General features: G+C 38.1%; 2 protein-coding genes and 1 long non-coding RNA gene across 4 annotated transcripts in view; 2 read left to right on the top strand and 1 right to left on the bottom strand.

Moving 5' to 3' along the window:
• Window positions 1-15,302, top strand: part of LOC132180529 (uncharacterized) — a 27,877-nt gene that overhangs the window by 6,607 nt on the left and 5,968 nt on the right. The gene's annotated exons all lie outside the window — the stretch shown is intronic.
• LOC132180564 (mitochondrial Rho GTPase 1-like) lies at window positions 5,089-12,867 on the top strand. The gene is made up of 9 exons (XM_059593436.1): window positions 5,089-5,707; window positions 7,417-7,604; window positions 7,790-8,041; window positions 9,193-9,261; window positions 10,606-10,718; window positions 11,283-11,418; window positions 11,842-11,896; window positions 12,235-12,423; window positions 12,598-12,867. The coding sequence occupies exons 1-9, from the start codon at window positions 5,089-5,091 to the stop codon at window positions 12,669-12,671; spliced, it is 1,695 nt and encodes a 564-aa protein (XP_059449419.1). The 3' UTR covers window positions 12,672-12,867.
• On the bottom strand, window positions 13,845-15,257 carry LOC132182829 (uncharacterized). Its single transcript, XR_009440334.1, has 3 exons — window positions 14,870-15,257; window positions 14,716-14,779; window positions 13,845-14,181 (listed from the first exon to the last, which is right to left on the bottom strand). It is a non-coding gene; the product is annotated as an uncharacterized LOC132182829 (long non-coding RNA).

The following is a 15,302-nucleotide window of genomic DNA, read 5'->3' as shown; positions in this document are numbered from 1 at the left end:
AAAAAACATAAAGGCAAAACATTAACAGACAATTACAGATTTTCTCTATAGGATTCTGCAAAACTTAGAGGAGAAGGAGTCATAACTTCAGGTCTAGCAAGACTGTGATGGGAATTCTAGTGTGCCGATATTTCGCTGCAAAGGAGTAAGGGGATCATGGCGGAAGATCTAACCAAGATGTAGGGAAAATTCTCTTCGACAGAGGAGGAAAGCTCTAAGTTTATGGTTCAGGAGGCAGCGGTGGAAGCAATCATGCACAAGGGGCACTCGTGTCTGGTGGGAAAATTGGTAGCGGACCGTGTCATTGGCAAAGAATCTGTCCGTTCCAAGTTGGTATGAGGGTGGAAGCCTACGGGATCTCTGACATTCAAAGTGTTGGGAGATAATTTGTTTTTACTGAATTTCAAACATTCATGGGATAAATCGAGGGTTCATGAAGGGAGGCCTTGGGTTTTTGAGGGACATCTGTTTGCAGTCAAAGATTTTGATGGGCACATCCCTCATGCACAAATGAGTTTTGACTCAACAACTTTTTGGGTGAAGATGTACGATCTCCCTCTTGCATGTATGGGAAAAGATATCGGATATCAACTTGGGGGAACTATTGGGATGGTGGAAGAAGTTGACATTGATGAGGAAGGACTGGGATGGGAAAATATTTGCTAGTTCGGATTAGGGTTCCTATGGGGAAACCTCTGCTTGTGGACGCATGTTGAAGTTACAAGGGAAATTGTTCTGGATTGCTTTCAAGTATGAGCGCATTCCAAAATTTTGCTTTCAGTGCGGGTCAATCCGACATGGAGCATCAGGGTGTACACAAAGGGGGGAGAATAGGATTCATGGGAAGAGAGAAGATCCATAATTTGGACCATGGCTACAAGCAACTTCTCCTAAGAGGTGGTCTGAGAGGTGGTGCAATCCTGCAGATGAACGGCGGCTATCACCGGCTGACTCTAAATCCCGGTGGGGGAAAAAGGACAACTGGCATATGGGCAGTTGCAGCAACTATGAGGATGGTCGAAAATATGGAGAGCACCATCACCGCGACATGGATGGGAATTCAGTTACTCACGAAACTGATGGAAATTCCACATATCACGTATTTGAACATGCAGAGAAAAACTTCCACTCCGAGGAAGTTTTGTTGACTCCTACAGAGGGATGCAGAGAAAAATTGGTGGACCCAATAACAAGGGTTGTTCACGTGGATGGAAAATTAGGCGAAGTCATTTTCCAAGGACATACTGGTCCTTTTGGTGGGGAGAAGATTAAGGAGGCTGGGGCAATCTATTTTTTTGAGTCATCTCCTTCTCATGATGGACGTGGCAGTACAAGAGGTTGCATGAAAGGGTGTGGCAATGAAGGGCTGGAGGTGCAACCCGTGGAGGTCCATGGGACAAGTGGGCGTGGAGTTGTAGAAGTGGCCGCTCTATTTTGGGCAGGTCTACCAGTTGCCCAACCAGTGCACGATATGCCTAAGCCTGCAACATGAGAAAAAATGACCAAAATTTAATTAAGCGGAGGAATGTGCATGGGGATCCCCATGGAGCATGTTTTGGGTCGCAGAAAGGCAGAAAATATTGGGCTGATAATGGGGAAACAATACAAACAAAGAAGAGGAAATGAAGTAGGGATGAAACTCAGGCATGAATGAATGATGTGGCGGAGGCTGTGAAATAGCCTCCTCCAATCACAATGAGTATTTTAAGTTGGAACTGCCAGGGGTCTTGAGAATCCTTGGGCAGTTTGTGACCTTTGCCGGATGGTGAAGGAAAAGAAACCAAGCCTGGTTTTCTTAATGGATACCAAGCTACAAGCTAAGAGGTTGGAAAGGATTCGCATACAAGCTGGTTTTGGAAGTGTTTTTGGGGTGGACAGTGTGGGCAAGAGCGGTGGTTTGGCAATCACGTGGAACGATAATTTTTCGGTGGAAATCCAAAACTTTAGTAGGCACCACATCAATGCAGAAGTGAGTACAACACATTCGGGAATTAAATGGAAGTTTACTAGATTCTATGGAAATCCTGAAGCTTGGAAGTGACACGAGTCATGGAGTTTGCTAAGGTACCTTAGTTCTCTCACACCAAGCTTGTGGTTGTGTGTGAGATATTTCAATGAGGTTACAGAGGATGCGGAGAAGTTCAGGAAACATAGAAGGTCTCGAGGGCAAATGGATCAGTTCAATAGTGCGTTGGTTTTTTGTCAATTGCAAGATCTTGGTTTCTTTGGTCCAAGTTTTACGTGGTGTAATAGAATAGATGGAACAAAGTTTATCAAAGAGAGACTTGATAGAACTGTGGGGACACCATGTTGGAGCGAGTTATATCCAGATGCACGGGTGGATGTTTTGACAGCCTGTAGTTCAGACCATGTGCCTCTTCATGTCTCATTAAATCCAAGCTGATGGGTTAACGTGGAAATCATGCAGGTTTTTCGTTATGAAGCAACATGGAATAGGAATGAAAAAACTCGTGAGATAATAAGGAAGGTGTGGAGGGTTAAAAAGTATATTGGAGGAATTTAGGGGGTGGTGCAAACTAAACTGGCGAATTGCAAAAAAGGACTGCTCAAATGGAGAAGGAAAAATGTTGATTAGAATGATGTTTTAATACAAAAGAAAACTCAGGACATTCAAATATTACAAGAGCAAAAGGGGTTGTTAGATATCAGAAGTCAGTGAGGCTATGGAAGATGATGAACTAAAATGGAGACAACGAGCAAAGGAACATTGGCTTAAAAAGAGGGATCAAAATACTAAGTTTTTTCATGCCTGTGCAACTCAAAGAAAACGTGCTAAGAAGATTATCCAAATCTTAGACGAGGGGGGGACAGTTCGGAATTCACCAGATGGTATTGAGGAAGCATTCACTACTTATTATACCAATCTATTCACTTCGACCTCTCCAGTGGTTTCGGTGAAAGCTTGGAGCATCTGGATGGGCGAGTATCTCCTCTTATGAATGCTGAGCTCATTAAGGAAATCACAGCAGAGGAGATTAAAGTTGCGGTTCAGCAAATGGTGCCATTGAAGGCAATTGGACCCGATGGGTTCCTAGTGTGATTTTATCAGGAGAATTTGGGATATTTTGGGTGAAGAGGTATGCACTGCGATTTTTATGTTTTTTAACTCATGTCATTTAGATGAATCAGTGAATAGAACGAATATTGCCTTGATTCCAAAATTGAAAAACCCTTCTAAGGTGACGGAATACAGGCCCATTAGCCGTTGTAATGTCATTTACAAAATTCTAGCAAAGGTTATTGGCTTATTGCTAACCGGTTAAAAGTTATTCTACCCCATATCATCTCTTAGAATCAAAGTGCCTTCATTCCGGGGCGGTTGATTTCGGATAATATTCTAGTGGCCTATAAAGCTTTACATACTATGCATTCTCGTATGTGGGGGAGGATGAGGTATATGGCGCTTAAGTTTGATATAAGCAAGGCCTATGATAGAGTTGATTGGTCTTTCCTTGAAACGGTTATGAAGAAAATGAGGATTGATTTGAAGTAGATTCGGTTGATCGTGCAATGTATCACAACGGTGCATTATGTTGTGATTGTTAATGGTGTCCCTATGGGTAATATTAATCATTCAAGAGGAATTCGACAAGGAGACCCCTTATCTCCTTATCTTTAGCTAATATGTGCAGAAGTTTTGAGTGTAAAACTCCATCATGCTGAAAGAGTAGGGCTTCTACATGGTGTACCCACATCCCCGGGTGGTCGTCGTTTAAATCACTTATTTTTTGCGGATGACAGCTTGATTTTCTGCAAAGCCCATCCTGAAACTTGGACAACTCTGACGCAGCTACTGCATGAGCATGAGACTGGTTTTTGGCAACGGGTGAACAGGGACAAAACTTCTATTTTTTTCAGTAGAAATACAAGCCAGGAGATGGAGTGTATCCTCTAGTTGTCAGGAATTTCTGCTACTCAGAGATATGACAAATATTTGGGCCTCCCGGCTCTTGTGGGGAAGTCTTGGGTGAGGGAATTTCAAGATATTATTGAGAGAGTCCGTAAACGGCTTACAGATTGGAAAACTAAATTTCTGTCACAGGCAGGGAAATAGATACTTATAAAAGCTGTGATCCAGGCAATTCCAACCTACAGTATGAGTATTTTCTTATTGGCTAAGTCTCTTTTTAGGGAATTAAATTCACTCATGCAGAAGTTCTGGTGGGGACATAGGGAGAATGATAGAAAAGTTCATTGGATGAGATGGACAAAATGGAGTTTCCAAATCCTAAGGTGGAATGGCTTTTCGAGACCTCATCTCTTTGAATAAAGCCATGTTGGCAAAATAGTGTTGGAGATTGATGCAACAACCGGAGAATCTAAGTGGAACAATTTTAAAAGTTAAATATTTTTCAAGAGGCTCTTTTTTAAAAGCAAGAGTGGGGAGCCGACCCTCTTTGGCGTGGAGGAGCATATTGGCAGCTAGGGAATTGGTGCAGGAAGGGGTGATTTGGCGGGTGAGGGATGGGAGATCGGTGCAAATTTGGGGGGATAGATGGATCCCATGTCCTACAACCTACTCTATACAATCCCCTCGCAATCTTTTGGGGGCGGAAGCAACAATGAGTGAGTTGATAGACATTGGTATGAGGGGCTGGAACGTAGCTCTCATCCGTGATATCTTCCAAGCACATGAGGCTGATATCATATGTAGTCTCCCTCTAAGCAGATATAGATTACCAGATAAAATGATTTGGAGGGGTACCACAACCGGAGAGTTTACAGTAAGGAGTGCATACTACCTGGAAAAAGAACGAATAGCAAGAGATAAGGGGAAAGGTTCCACTAAGTTTGGCAATACAAGTTTTTGGAAACCCCTGCGGAGTTTAAAAGTACCAAATGCTTCAAAAGTTTTTCTTTGGAGGGCCTGTAGCAACATTTTACCTACCAAGGATAAATTGTTTAACAAAGGGGTAGTTGTGGATGATCTGTGTATTATTTGTGGGTTGAATAGAGAAACAGTACAACATGTTTTGTGGGAGTGTCCATCTGTTGTAGACGTGTGGGGGAGCTTGTGGGCGTAGGACACAAAAGAGTTTAGTGGTAGGGGTGTCGTTTATGGCGATAATGGAGGGGATGGTCTTGTGGTGTGGATGGGACGAGATGGCACTATTTGCGGTGTTGGCTCGTAAGATATGGCATAGATGCAATGGGGTTTTTCATGGAGAAGATTTTATCCATCCTAATAGACTTATTATTGAAGCAGAGGAAAACCAATGTCTTTTCTTGGTAGCACATGCGAGCCCAGTTCAAATCAATACGAATTCATCCCGTGTGAAGTGGCAGGCTCCACCTTTTGGAAGATATAAAGTGAACTGGGATATTGCAATCGGCTCAGACCAAAATCGAATGGGTATTGGAGTTTTGGTTTGTGATCATCATGGATTGGTGCATGCTTCTTTATGCAAAACTTTACTAGTTCTCTCGGAACCAGCATGTGCAAAAGCAATGGGAGCTTTAGCAACGGCTAAATTTAGCAAGGATTTAGGGGTACAAGATATCATTCTTGAGGGGGACTGTCTCCAAGTGGTAAAAACTATTAAATCTTCTGACCCTTGTTGGAGCCATTATGGACAAACAATGGGGGATGCTCGTATGGTCCTCAATACACGGAGGAACCGGATGATTTACCATGTGAAGAGAGAAGCCAATGCAAGAGCACATGGGCTTGCTAAGGCAGCTAGCTGTGCGAGCCATTATCGATTCTGTTTGACTAGAAGAAATTATATTTTTGATTTAGTTATTTTAGAGTTTTTTGCTCTTTAATTTAGAGTTTTTTCAAACTCAAGCTGTTTTATCTTTTTATGAAATGAAAGATGACTCAAAAAAAAAAAAAAAAAAAAAAAAGTTCATTTCTCAACGTCACTTTGTAGCTTCCAAAGTGACGGTCAAAACCCACATACGTGCATGAGCCGAGCATGAAGACACGTTAAAACTCTTATTTCATTAAGACAGACACGCCTAAATCAATATAAAAAAGACTAATCTAATATCTTATATCTTATCTATTATAATATATAATAGCAGAGTGAAAAGAGAGTGTAGCCCTAGCTAGGTTGCTTGCTTAAAAATTTGATAAGTGGCATTTTAGGATTGTTAAAATTGTGACAAGTGGCACCGTATAAAAGACTCAACTAAAGATCAGAAAATAAACAGCAGTTTGTTCAGGCTTTACCCCTGTCATTTCAATTGTTGTTTGAAGTTGTAAAGACGAGTGGAAACTTTTTAGGCAAATAAGCGGTCACCGTGTTTTGAAGCTTTTTTTCCCCATGACTTTCCTTTCTCTTTCTTGTTCTCTCTCTATTTCTTTCCAATCCCATTCTCACAAACCCAACACAGACACAGAACAGGGCAAATAAATAGAGAGATGTATAACAGAGTGGGCAAGACAGATGATGCCGCTGTGCTACAAGCCGCAGAGCTGCTTCGTTCTGGACCTCTGGTGTCTTTTCTTTTCCAACATTTTCTTGGCAACCAAAAGGGTTACTTCTATTAGTTAATTAAACAGATTTCACTTTACATTGCTTCTTAGGATGATATATTAGCACGCCTATTATCATTGCCGGGTCCGTCTTAAATTGGAAGAATGGTATGCAGCTTAGTGTACTGATTGTTGTGGGTTAGAGTTTCGTGCTTGTCAAATCTTTAACAATATCCTAGTCTTGCTGATGGATTGTTATAACACTATACATTTGTTTTTATTGTTGGAGACACAGTAGCAGAGCCTAATCATGTTTGAATTCCAACACTTATCACCATATTCATTTCCAGTATTTGATAAAACATATTTTTTGACAAGTAAATCAATCTCGCTATGAAGCGCAAAGGGGCGAAATCCAATTACACATGAAGTATATAAGAGATACTCCCAATTAGAGCAAATTGGTAAAATATTTGAAGAGAAGGTAAAACGTTTGGGGCCTTTAGGCAACTATTATTTTTTGTGTGTAACTTGAGAATTTGTCTTAAAGATTAGGTACTGTAGATATCAAGACAATTTGAACTAGTCTGATCAATAAAGTAAATTGCAATTACTTATTAATAAAATGAAGTAAATTTCTTCTGTGAAATCTGGTTTGAGATCAAAGTAGCAATAATTTATATTGATTATGTCATTTTAATTTTGTGCACTGCCCCCCGAAGATAAGATCCTGTCTTGGACACTGTAGCGGCATCTGATAGGTTCTATTTGTGATATTCATAGCAGTCTTGTAGTATACAGTTAATTGTGTATTATTTGCCCTCTTGGTTTGCCTCCTTACGTGGATGTTGTATAGTAATAGATTTGTTTTGACTGAACTTTTACTTTGTGCAGATGACTCTGATTATCTGAAGCGATGTTTGATGCTTGCATTCTCGTTCTAATATTTGGAGTTTAATGTTGAAATGTATTAATTTTGTACATCCGTGAAGTTTTCTACTATGCACAAAAAGCTGTGCTTCATCCAGCAGGTCTACTATTTGATCAGGAAACACAGACTTTGATGAGGCCCAGATTTGTTCGAGCCTTGAAGCGGATATTTTTCCTTTGTGACCATGATAGGGACGGTGCCCTCAATGATGCAGAGTTGAATGATTTTCAGGTTTCTTTTGCTTCCATATTCGCTACTTTTGTACTGAATTGAGTTTTATGGTTTTATGTCCAAGTATGCTGTTCCTGACAATTCAGGAATGAACTTGTAATACGTGCAAACAAATTTCTCACCTATCAGAGTCCGGGTATTTTCTGCTGAAGATAAATGAGGGATCTAATAATACTTGTAAACAGGTCAAATTTTTCAATGCTCCATTACAACCTTCTGAAATAGTAGGTGTTAAGAGGGTTGTCTCTGAAAAATTGCGTGAAGGAGTCCATGAACGTGGGCTTACTTGGACGGGTTTCCTTTTTCTTCATGCACTGCACATAGAAAAAGGGCGTCTTGAGACAACATGGACTATTCTAAGAAAATTTGGATACAACAATTATATCAAACTTGCAGGGGATGTCATCCCATCAACTTCCAAACGAGCTCCTGATCAGGTAATATATCATTGGGGGAAATTACAATTAGTATAGTAGGAATGGCTTTAATTGAAATGATAAATGATTTATTGTGAACTAAAATAATCTATTTGTTTTAGGGAAGTGAAGGGAAGGTAGTTGAGTTTTTAATTATCTACTGCAAAGATTGTCATTGCCCTGCTTTTACAATTTTTATGATAATAATCCTTACTCAACTCGACTAAGCCTTAATCCCAACTTAAAATTTGCTAGTACAAAATAAATTTCTGAGAAGTGGTAGAACCCTATCAAACAAGTTTTCTTGCAGGCGGTGCTAATGTGAACCTTTATATTCATATTGGTTGATAAGTATAGGTGAGCCCTTATGTTAACTTAATAATTGCAGCAATGTCATGTAATTTCTAGGGATGAATTTTAGCTGTCACTATACTAGTGTTGTTCATTAACTATTTTTATGTGCTAGGCCTTTTTTTTAAGGAATATGATTTTTTTGTCTGTTTTCATAGTTGTAGATGGGCAGAATTTGGAGTTACCATTCTTTCTAGTGATGGAAAATTGTTGGCATGGCTTGGGCAGGGCTTCAAATCATGCTATGATGCATGCTATTGGTTTGACCTTGACTTCTCTGTATTTTAATTGTATACTAGGATCCTACTTGGAAAAACTTTTGGAGGCTTGGGGGCTTGCTTCAAGCCTACTTTAGCCTGCTTGAGAGTGGTTCCCCCTGTGGAGTGTTAAACTTGATTTCAATGATCTCTCTCTGTCTGTCCTCTACTTGCGAGTAAGTGTTTGGACGTAGATCTTGAAATGAAATTAATTGTCAAGTATGACCAATCTGGTCGATTAGTGATTAGATAAAATGTGCCTTCTGAATCTGTTTGTTCAGCATTGGTATCAAGGATTTTTCTTCATGCTTTGAGGTGGACAGGCACTAAATTTCCCACCATGATCCCCTCATCCGGCATGGAGTTTGAACTTCTATTAAACACCACTCATTTCGGATTTGATATATAACATACATTCACACACAAACAAATTTATTATGTAATAATATACAAATCATATACTACCCCAACCCATTCAAAACCATGCAAATGAAACTATTGCATTTTCTTCCGAGTCATACAATGTTTGTTTAAAATGGTTACTGTTGGTTCTCATTTGTATAGACTGTGGAGCTGACGAATGAAGCCACCGAGTATCTGAGAGAAATCTTTGGATTGTATAGTACCAATCCTGTATGTGTGTTCTGTGCTCTCTGAGTACTTGCTTTCCAAATTTGTTGTTAATAGGCTTTTAATATAATTTCTCTAATCAGTATTTTCTGTGACAAACTATAGTTGTTCAAGTAGCTAAATAGTTTATCAAGTTTGAACATCAATCAGCTTTGTTTAGCTCTTGCTATTATCATTATTTATAGTTGGTTGTGATAGGATTTGTCATCTTCAAAACCCACCTTGTTAGGTTTTTTGAGTAGGTGCATCCCAAATTATGATAATTTTCTGTTCCTTGTATATATATTTGTACTAAAAAGGCTAATCTGGCCTTCATTTCTGGTTTTGCTTGTTGGATTATCCCCCTTTCCCCAGATGGCGTTTCAAACTAAGTGTCCTAAAATATACAATGGAATGAGTAGTGTAGGAATCTTGCACTATCAAAAGTTTTGCTAAAATTAATTGGTTCATTGGTCCAACATATATTTTAAGCTTTTTAAACGGTGTGGTTGATGATTTCATTTTTCTGTTTTAAGTTTTAATTTTTGTTTATGTTTTTATTAAACATGGTTGAAAAATTATTAAATTAAGTGATATTAGGTGAAAGGCTTTTCCTCGATATCTCATGCTGAAATTTATTATAATTCAACCCATCATTAATCCTTTGCTGCCTAGTTTTCATTATTTAAATTCTGAAACTCGGATTAAAATTAAAAAGAAAAGAAAAGAGACAAATGACAAAGAAAGGTGTGGGTTGTCAATAATATTGTTACATTATTGTGTAATCCGTGTTTATCAAAAAAATAAGTTGGGGGGTGCTGGTTAAGCATTTTTACAAATTCCTTTCATTCTTTCCAAAACGCAAGTATAAGGTTAGGAAACTCCCTCCCACTGGGAGTTTGTTGGATGGAGGAGGGAGGAGGTCGGTGCAGGTGCTTATGGCTGGTGGGGGGTGGGAAGGAAAAAGCCAATGCAGTGGGTGTGGGAAGGGAGGAGGTTGGCATGGCATGGTTGAGCCACTTTAAGAGAATTTCCTGCAAGTACTTTTAGAAGGCAAAAGAACAGCAAGTTTTAGAGAATTTCTGTAGTTTTAATTAATTTACAGCTGATTTGTGGATTATTTTTCACAAAGAAACCTTTTATTTGTTGTTTCTCAAGGCAGGGCCGACATGAAGTCATTGATTTTGTCTCCAAGTAACCTCCATATCCAATTGGAATTTGTGGTTTAGTTTATCACTAGATGGAATTATTTTTTCAACTTACGTGATGTTCGTGCAAAATCAAAATGCTCTGCCAGTTGCTGTAATTGCTAGTCTTGTTCATATCCCACCCCTTTGTCTGAGTATTTGTTTGTTATTTTCATCACAGGGGACAAAAAAGACCCTTGTATTGAGAGATATACCTGAAGACAGAGTCTCTAAACTGCTCTCAGATAAAGAATCTTTGGCTCCTTGTGATGTAGCAGTGTTTGTTCATGACAGGTAAATAAAAGGCTCTTATTGTTATTGTATTTAACTATAGCATGAATCACAGTGACACGTTTGTTAAATTAGTGTTTTAACTTTTTCACTTCCCAAATTCAGCCTTTTCTTCACTAATTTGGTTTGGCTTTTTCGGACCTGATATTTCGATATATAGTCGTATATTAATATTAGTCTTTTTTATATTGTTTTAGGCATGTCTGTTAATATTACTAGTAACCTTGTGGTTCCCTTAGTAAAGGGTTGCAAAGTAAATGGATTAGAGTGCTATAGCTTATCCTTTGTATTCTTTAACTTCCATCGGAAATTTCCCTTATTGTTGTTGATGCTGCTTGTAGGCACATGGGACAGGTCTTAGTGAAATAGCATTTTAACTTCTCTGCATGCTAGGCTCATGCTCGTATGTGGGTTTTGACCGTCACTTTGGAAGCTACTAACTTTATTGACAAATGAACTTATGATTGCTTTAAACATGATTTCAATATGTATATTGTATGACCTGTACTATCACAGTTGCATTGGTATATAGGAGTTTCTGAAGATTGATGCATTTTACTTTTACAGTTCTAATAGAGCAACTGAGTTGCTGGTAGAAGTTGCTAGTCATGGTGAAGATACTGGCTTTGAGGTGCCTTGCCTCGTTGTCGCAGCTAAAGAGGATCTGGACTCTTTTTCCATGGCTACACACAATTCAAATAGGGTATTTATCTTTTTCAGCGACTATAATATCATATGCATGTTCTATTATGCAAGCTCCATTTTCCACAAATTATTTTTAGTGTGTTTAGTTGGTTGCGTGCTCCGAACATAATGGCTTCTATGGCTGGCCTATTGGCATTCCAGTGCTTGTTCATGTAGGTTTTTTCCTTCGTGGTAATAATACTAAATTTGTTAGACAAAACTCTTTAAACCAATTTGATTAGTATTAGTTGCAACTTGACATGCATGGACAAATTTTTTTCCGAATTTTGGATTTGGAACGGAAGTATTACGAAGGTTTACATGACATATACGACTATATATAGACAAGATCACCTAATATTACAGTCCATATGCAGAAAGTACATTCCAGAGTCTGTTCACTAGTGAAATCTGCCTCCTGAATTTTCTAGTAATTTGGCAGGAAATAATTGGTCAGACGAGTTTGCTGAATGGTGAAGTTCCAAAACTTGGACAAGGCGGCCTAAATTCAACATTTTACCTATTTCAGGCATTCTATGGGTTTGGTTGAAAAATGATATCTAAATATTTAGATATGTTAATATGGTTTTGTGCATAACTATGAAAATACATGTACTTAAATTATGGGCTGTTTATCTTTTGCTTCATGTTAGTGATGGTAACTATGATGGTGATGATTATTAGAGTAATATTGTTGTAAGCTGAGCTGTGACCTTTAATTGTTTGCGGTATTTTGTTAATTGTATTTGTTATATTGTATGATAAATTGATAATAGCGTCGTCCCTTTGGCCCTACACTGCCTTGCATATTATCAATGCAATTTTGCTTTCGTAGGTTTGTCAGGACATGGGAATAGTGGATCCCAACCTATCAGTACGAAGTCGGGCAATCTCGATAATATATTTTGTAGGATTGTAAGTGCTGCAGAACACCCTCATATGAGAATTCCTAAGGCTAAAACTGAAGCTGGGAGAAGCCGCAAGCAATACAGACTTATAAACCACTCACTTATGGTATTTTCAGGTATGTTATATTGATCTTTTGGGTTTGTGCAAGTCCTTGAATCTGTTGGCTTCTTTTTTCTAATGGATGATCATTTTTGCTGTGACAATCAAGCTAGAGTTTAATTGCTCTTTGAGCTTATTGTTTTTGTTCATATGCCTGCCTCTAAATCATGTTGTACGTACCTTTTGACAGTTGGCGCTGCGGTGGCAATTGTTGGACTGGTACTCTGGCGGCAAGGAATAATGCTTCCCGTTAAGGGATCGTAGTTTGGACGTCAATCAGCTTAATTTAGCTCTTCCTCATCATATTATGTATTTACAGTTTGCTTGTGCTACGATTTGTCATCTTCAAAACCACCCACCTTGTTAGGTTTTTTGAGTAGCTGCGTCCTAAATTACCATAATTTTCTGTACCTTGTATATATATTTGTACTAAAAAGGCTAATCTGGCCTTCATTTCTGGTGTTGCTTGTTGGATTGTCCCCGGCCCCTCCCCCAGATGGCTTTTCAAACCAAGTGTCCTAAAATATACAATGGATTGAGTTGTGTAGGAATCTTGCACTATCAAAAGTTATGCTAAAATTAATTGGTTCATTGGTCCAACATGGATTTTAAGATTTTAAGCTTTTAAAAACGGAGTGGTTGATTTCATTTTTTCTGTTTTAATTTTTTGTGCATGTTTTTATTAAACCCATCATTAATCCTTTGCTGCCTAGTTTTTGTAATTTAAATTCTGAAACTCTGGATTAACTTTGTTTTTTGACAAAGAAAGGTGTGGGTTATCAATAATATTGGTACATCATTGTGTAATCAGTGGTTATCAAAAAAATAAGTTGGGGGTGCCAGTTAAGGATTTTTACAAATTCCTTTCGTTCTATCCAAAATGCAAATATAAGACTAGGAAACTCAAACATCGTTTGAGAGACCAATCATCCTAGACCTTAATTGGTAACAATCTTCTTTGATTCAAGATCGTCAAATTGCATTTTTGGGCTTGTATACCACTTCGATAAACAAATCTGATGACGATGAGATACATAATTAGTTGATGAAACGATAATTGAAAATGATTTTGGAGTCTGCCACGAGTGCAACGTAGGCATCGACGCCGCGATGTGGTGTCTGTCCATAGAGATGGAGTATTTGTGATGAAGGAACAGAAAGATTTGGGCATTGAAGAGAATTAGGTTTTGTTTCAAGTTAGGGTGTGGACCTGTTTAAAGAAAACAGCCTCCTAAAAAATCAAAGCCTCTCACGAGCTAATTAAGCTTAAACCATTAATTTAAAAGAAAAAGATGGGTGAACTCAAAACCATGTTCTCTATATTTATTGAATTAGACCTAGAGACCACAGTTGCATAGATGCTTATTCAACTAATAGACATCTCTTTAGCCACGTAACATAAACACCTAGCTACTGTCAAAAGAAAACAAACAAGGATTAAAGGCAAATCCACCACACTTATCAGTAGAAGCCGGAAAGAACATAGCCTTTGGAGTTTGGATCAATGGTGCATATACAGGGGAAACAGAACATTAAAAATGAAAATAGTCACAAGTTTAAACACTTGTCCCAATCTCACAATCACAAAAAGAAGAAAAAATAACATATTTTTTTAGCAGCATTAGACCGTGTAGCAATCTCTCAATAAAGTGCTTAATAAGAACATAAAGCAACCTATTGTCGTAGCCTCTTTGCACTCATCCAAAAAAAAAGGAAACTCTCTTGCTCCACGCACTTCCTTGTTGCTTGATTTTTCTACTAAATCTGTTTACACCTGCAATTTTAACATAAATTAGCACCAACAACAAAGTCATTCTTATATGGACATCAAGGATATGCACATCACTCGATAAACTATGGTGCACTCAAGTGAACCATTCCCGGCAGACCATACAAGATGGCTGCCTCCGCCCCTTAAGCTTTGGTACCATTGCTCATTCATTCATAGGCCATTAAGTATCTTAAAACATTCATACATTCATTCATTCTTTTCCATTCTTTTTCATTCTTTCATTCATCATTCTTTAATTGTTTCCTTTCCTTTTCATTCATTTCTTTTCCTTCATTTCCATTCATTTTATGTTATTAAATAACATAACATACTTATAACATTTTTATAAAATATCATCTTCATATCATAGTAGAAACATTTTCATAAAGATCATTTACATTTGATTCCTTTTCCAAAAAATATAGTTTTTGGATGCATAAAAGGGGCTTATCAAAGAAAGGATAACATTTTAATCATTATTAGAAAATATAACATTTATTTTTGTAAGAAATCATAAATATGATCATATCCCCTTACCTCTAGGCTACAGCTATGAGCAATCTTTAAACTGCAATTTACTCATCTTGACAAATCTACCATTCTGTTTAACCATCGCAGAATTAATAACAATTTAACATAAACACCAACTGAAATTAACCAATTAATCATAAATATAAGGGGGTAACTTTACCTCGTATGAACCCACTAAAATAATTCCGTAAAACCATAGTCTACCAAATCTCTCTCATCTTTACTGTCTGCTCGTCCCATCTCTCAAATTCTGGCTTTCACTTTCTGCTCTCTTTCTTACTGTACAAGTCTCTCTCTATACCTCTTATTCTCTTCAATCAGTAACTTTCTTCTTCATCTCTGATTTCTCTTTACCAGCCTCTCTCTCACACCCTGCCTCTTTCTCAATCTCTTCATCAATCTCACATTCTCCCCATTAATAACTCGTAATCTCTCTCTTCCTTACTCTCATGCTCTTTCTATTTAATAGCTAATAGCTGCTGAGTATTATAAGTGAGAGGAAAAGAGGGAGTGAGAGAATAAAATACAACAAATGGAATAATGCCGTGTGAGAGGGAGGGAGTGATTGAGAGAGAGAAGAGATAAGAAATAAA

The sequence above is a fragment of the Corylus avellana genome, chromosome ca5, assembly GCF_901000735.1.
Source record: "Corylus avellana chromosome ca5, CavTom2PMs-1.0".
Taxonomy (NCBI): Eukaryota; Viridiplantae; Streptophyta; class Magnoliopsida; order Fagales; family Betulaceae; genus Corylus; species Corylus avellana.
The sequence above is the reverse complement of the archived record's forward strand: the minus strand, read 5'-3'. Positions and strand labels throughout refer to the sequence as shown.

What these genes read in the sequence shown, in the direction of transcription:
- LOC132180564 (XM_059593436.1), top strand. Translation starts at nt 5,089, where the DNA reads ATGGAGGGGATGGTCTTGTGGTGTGGATGGGACGAGATGGCACTATTT. An exon ending in CCAAACGAGCTCCTGATCAG is followed by an intron (nt 8,042 to 9,192) that starts GTAATATATCAT and finishes TCATTTGTATAG; the next exon opens with ACTGTGGAGCTGACGAATGA. An exon ending in GCAGTGTTTGTTCATGACAG is followed by an intron (nt 10,719 to 11,282) that starts GTAAATAAAAGG and finishes TTACTTTTACAG; the next exon opens with TTCTAATAGAGCAACTGAGT.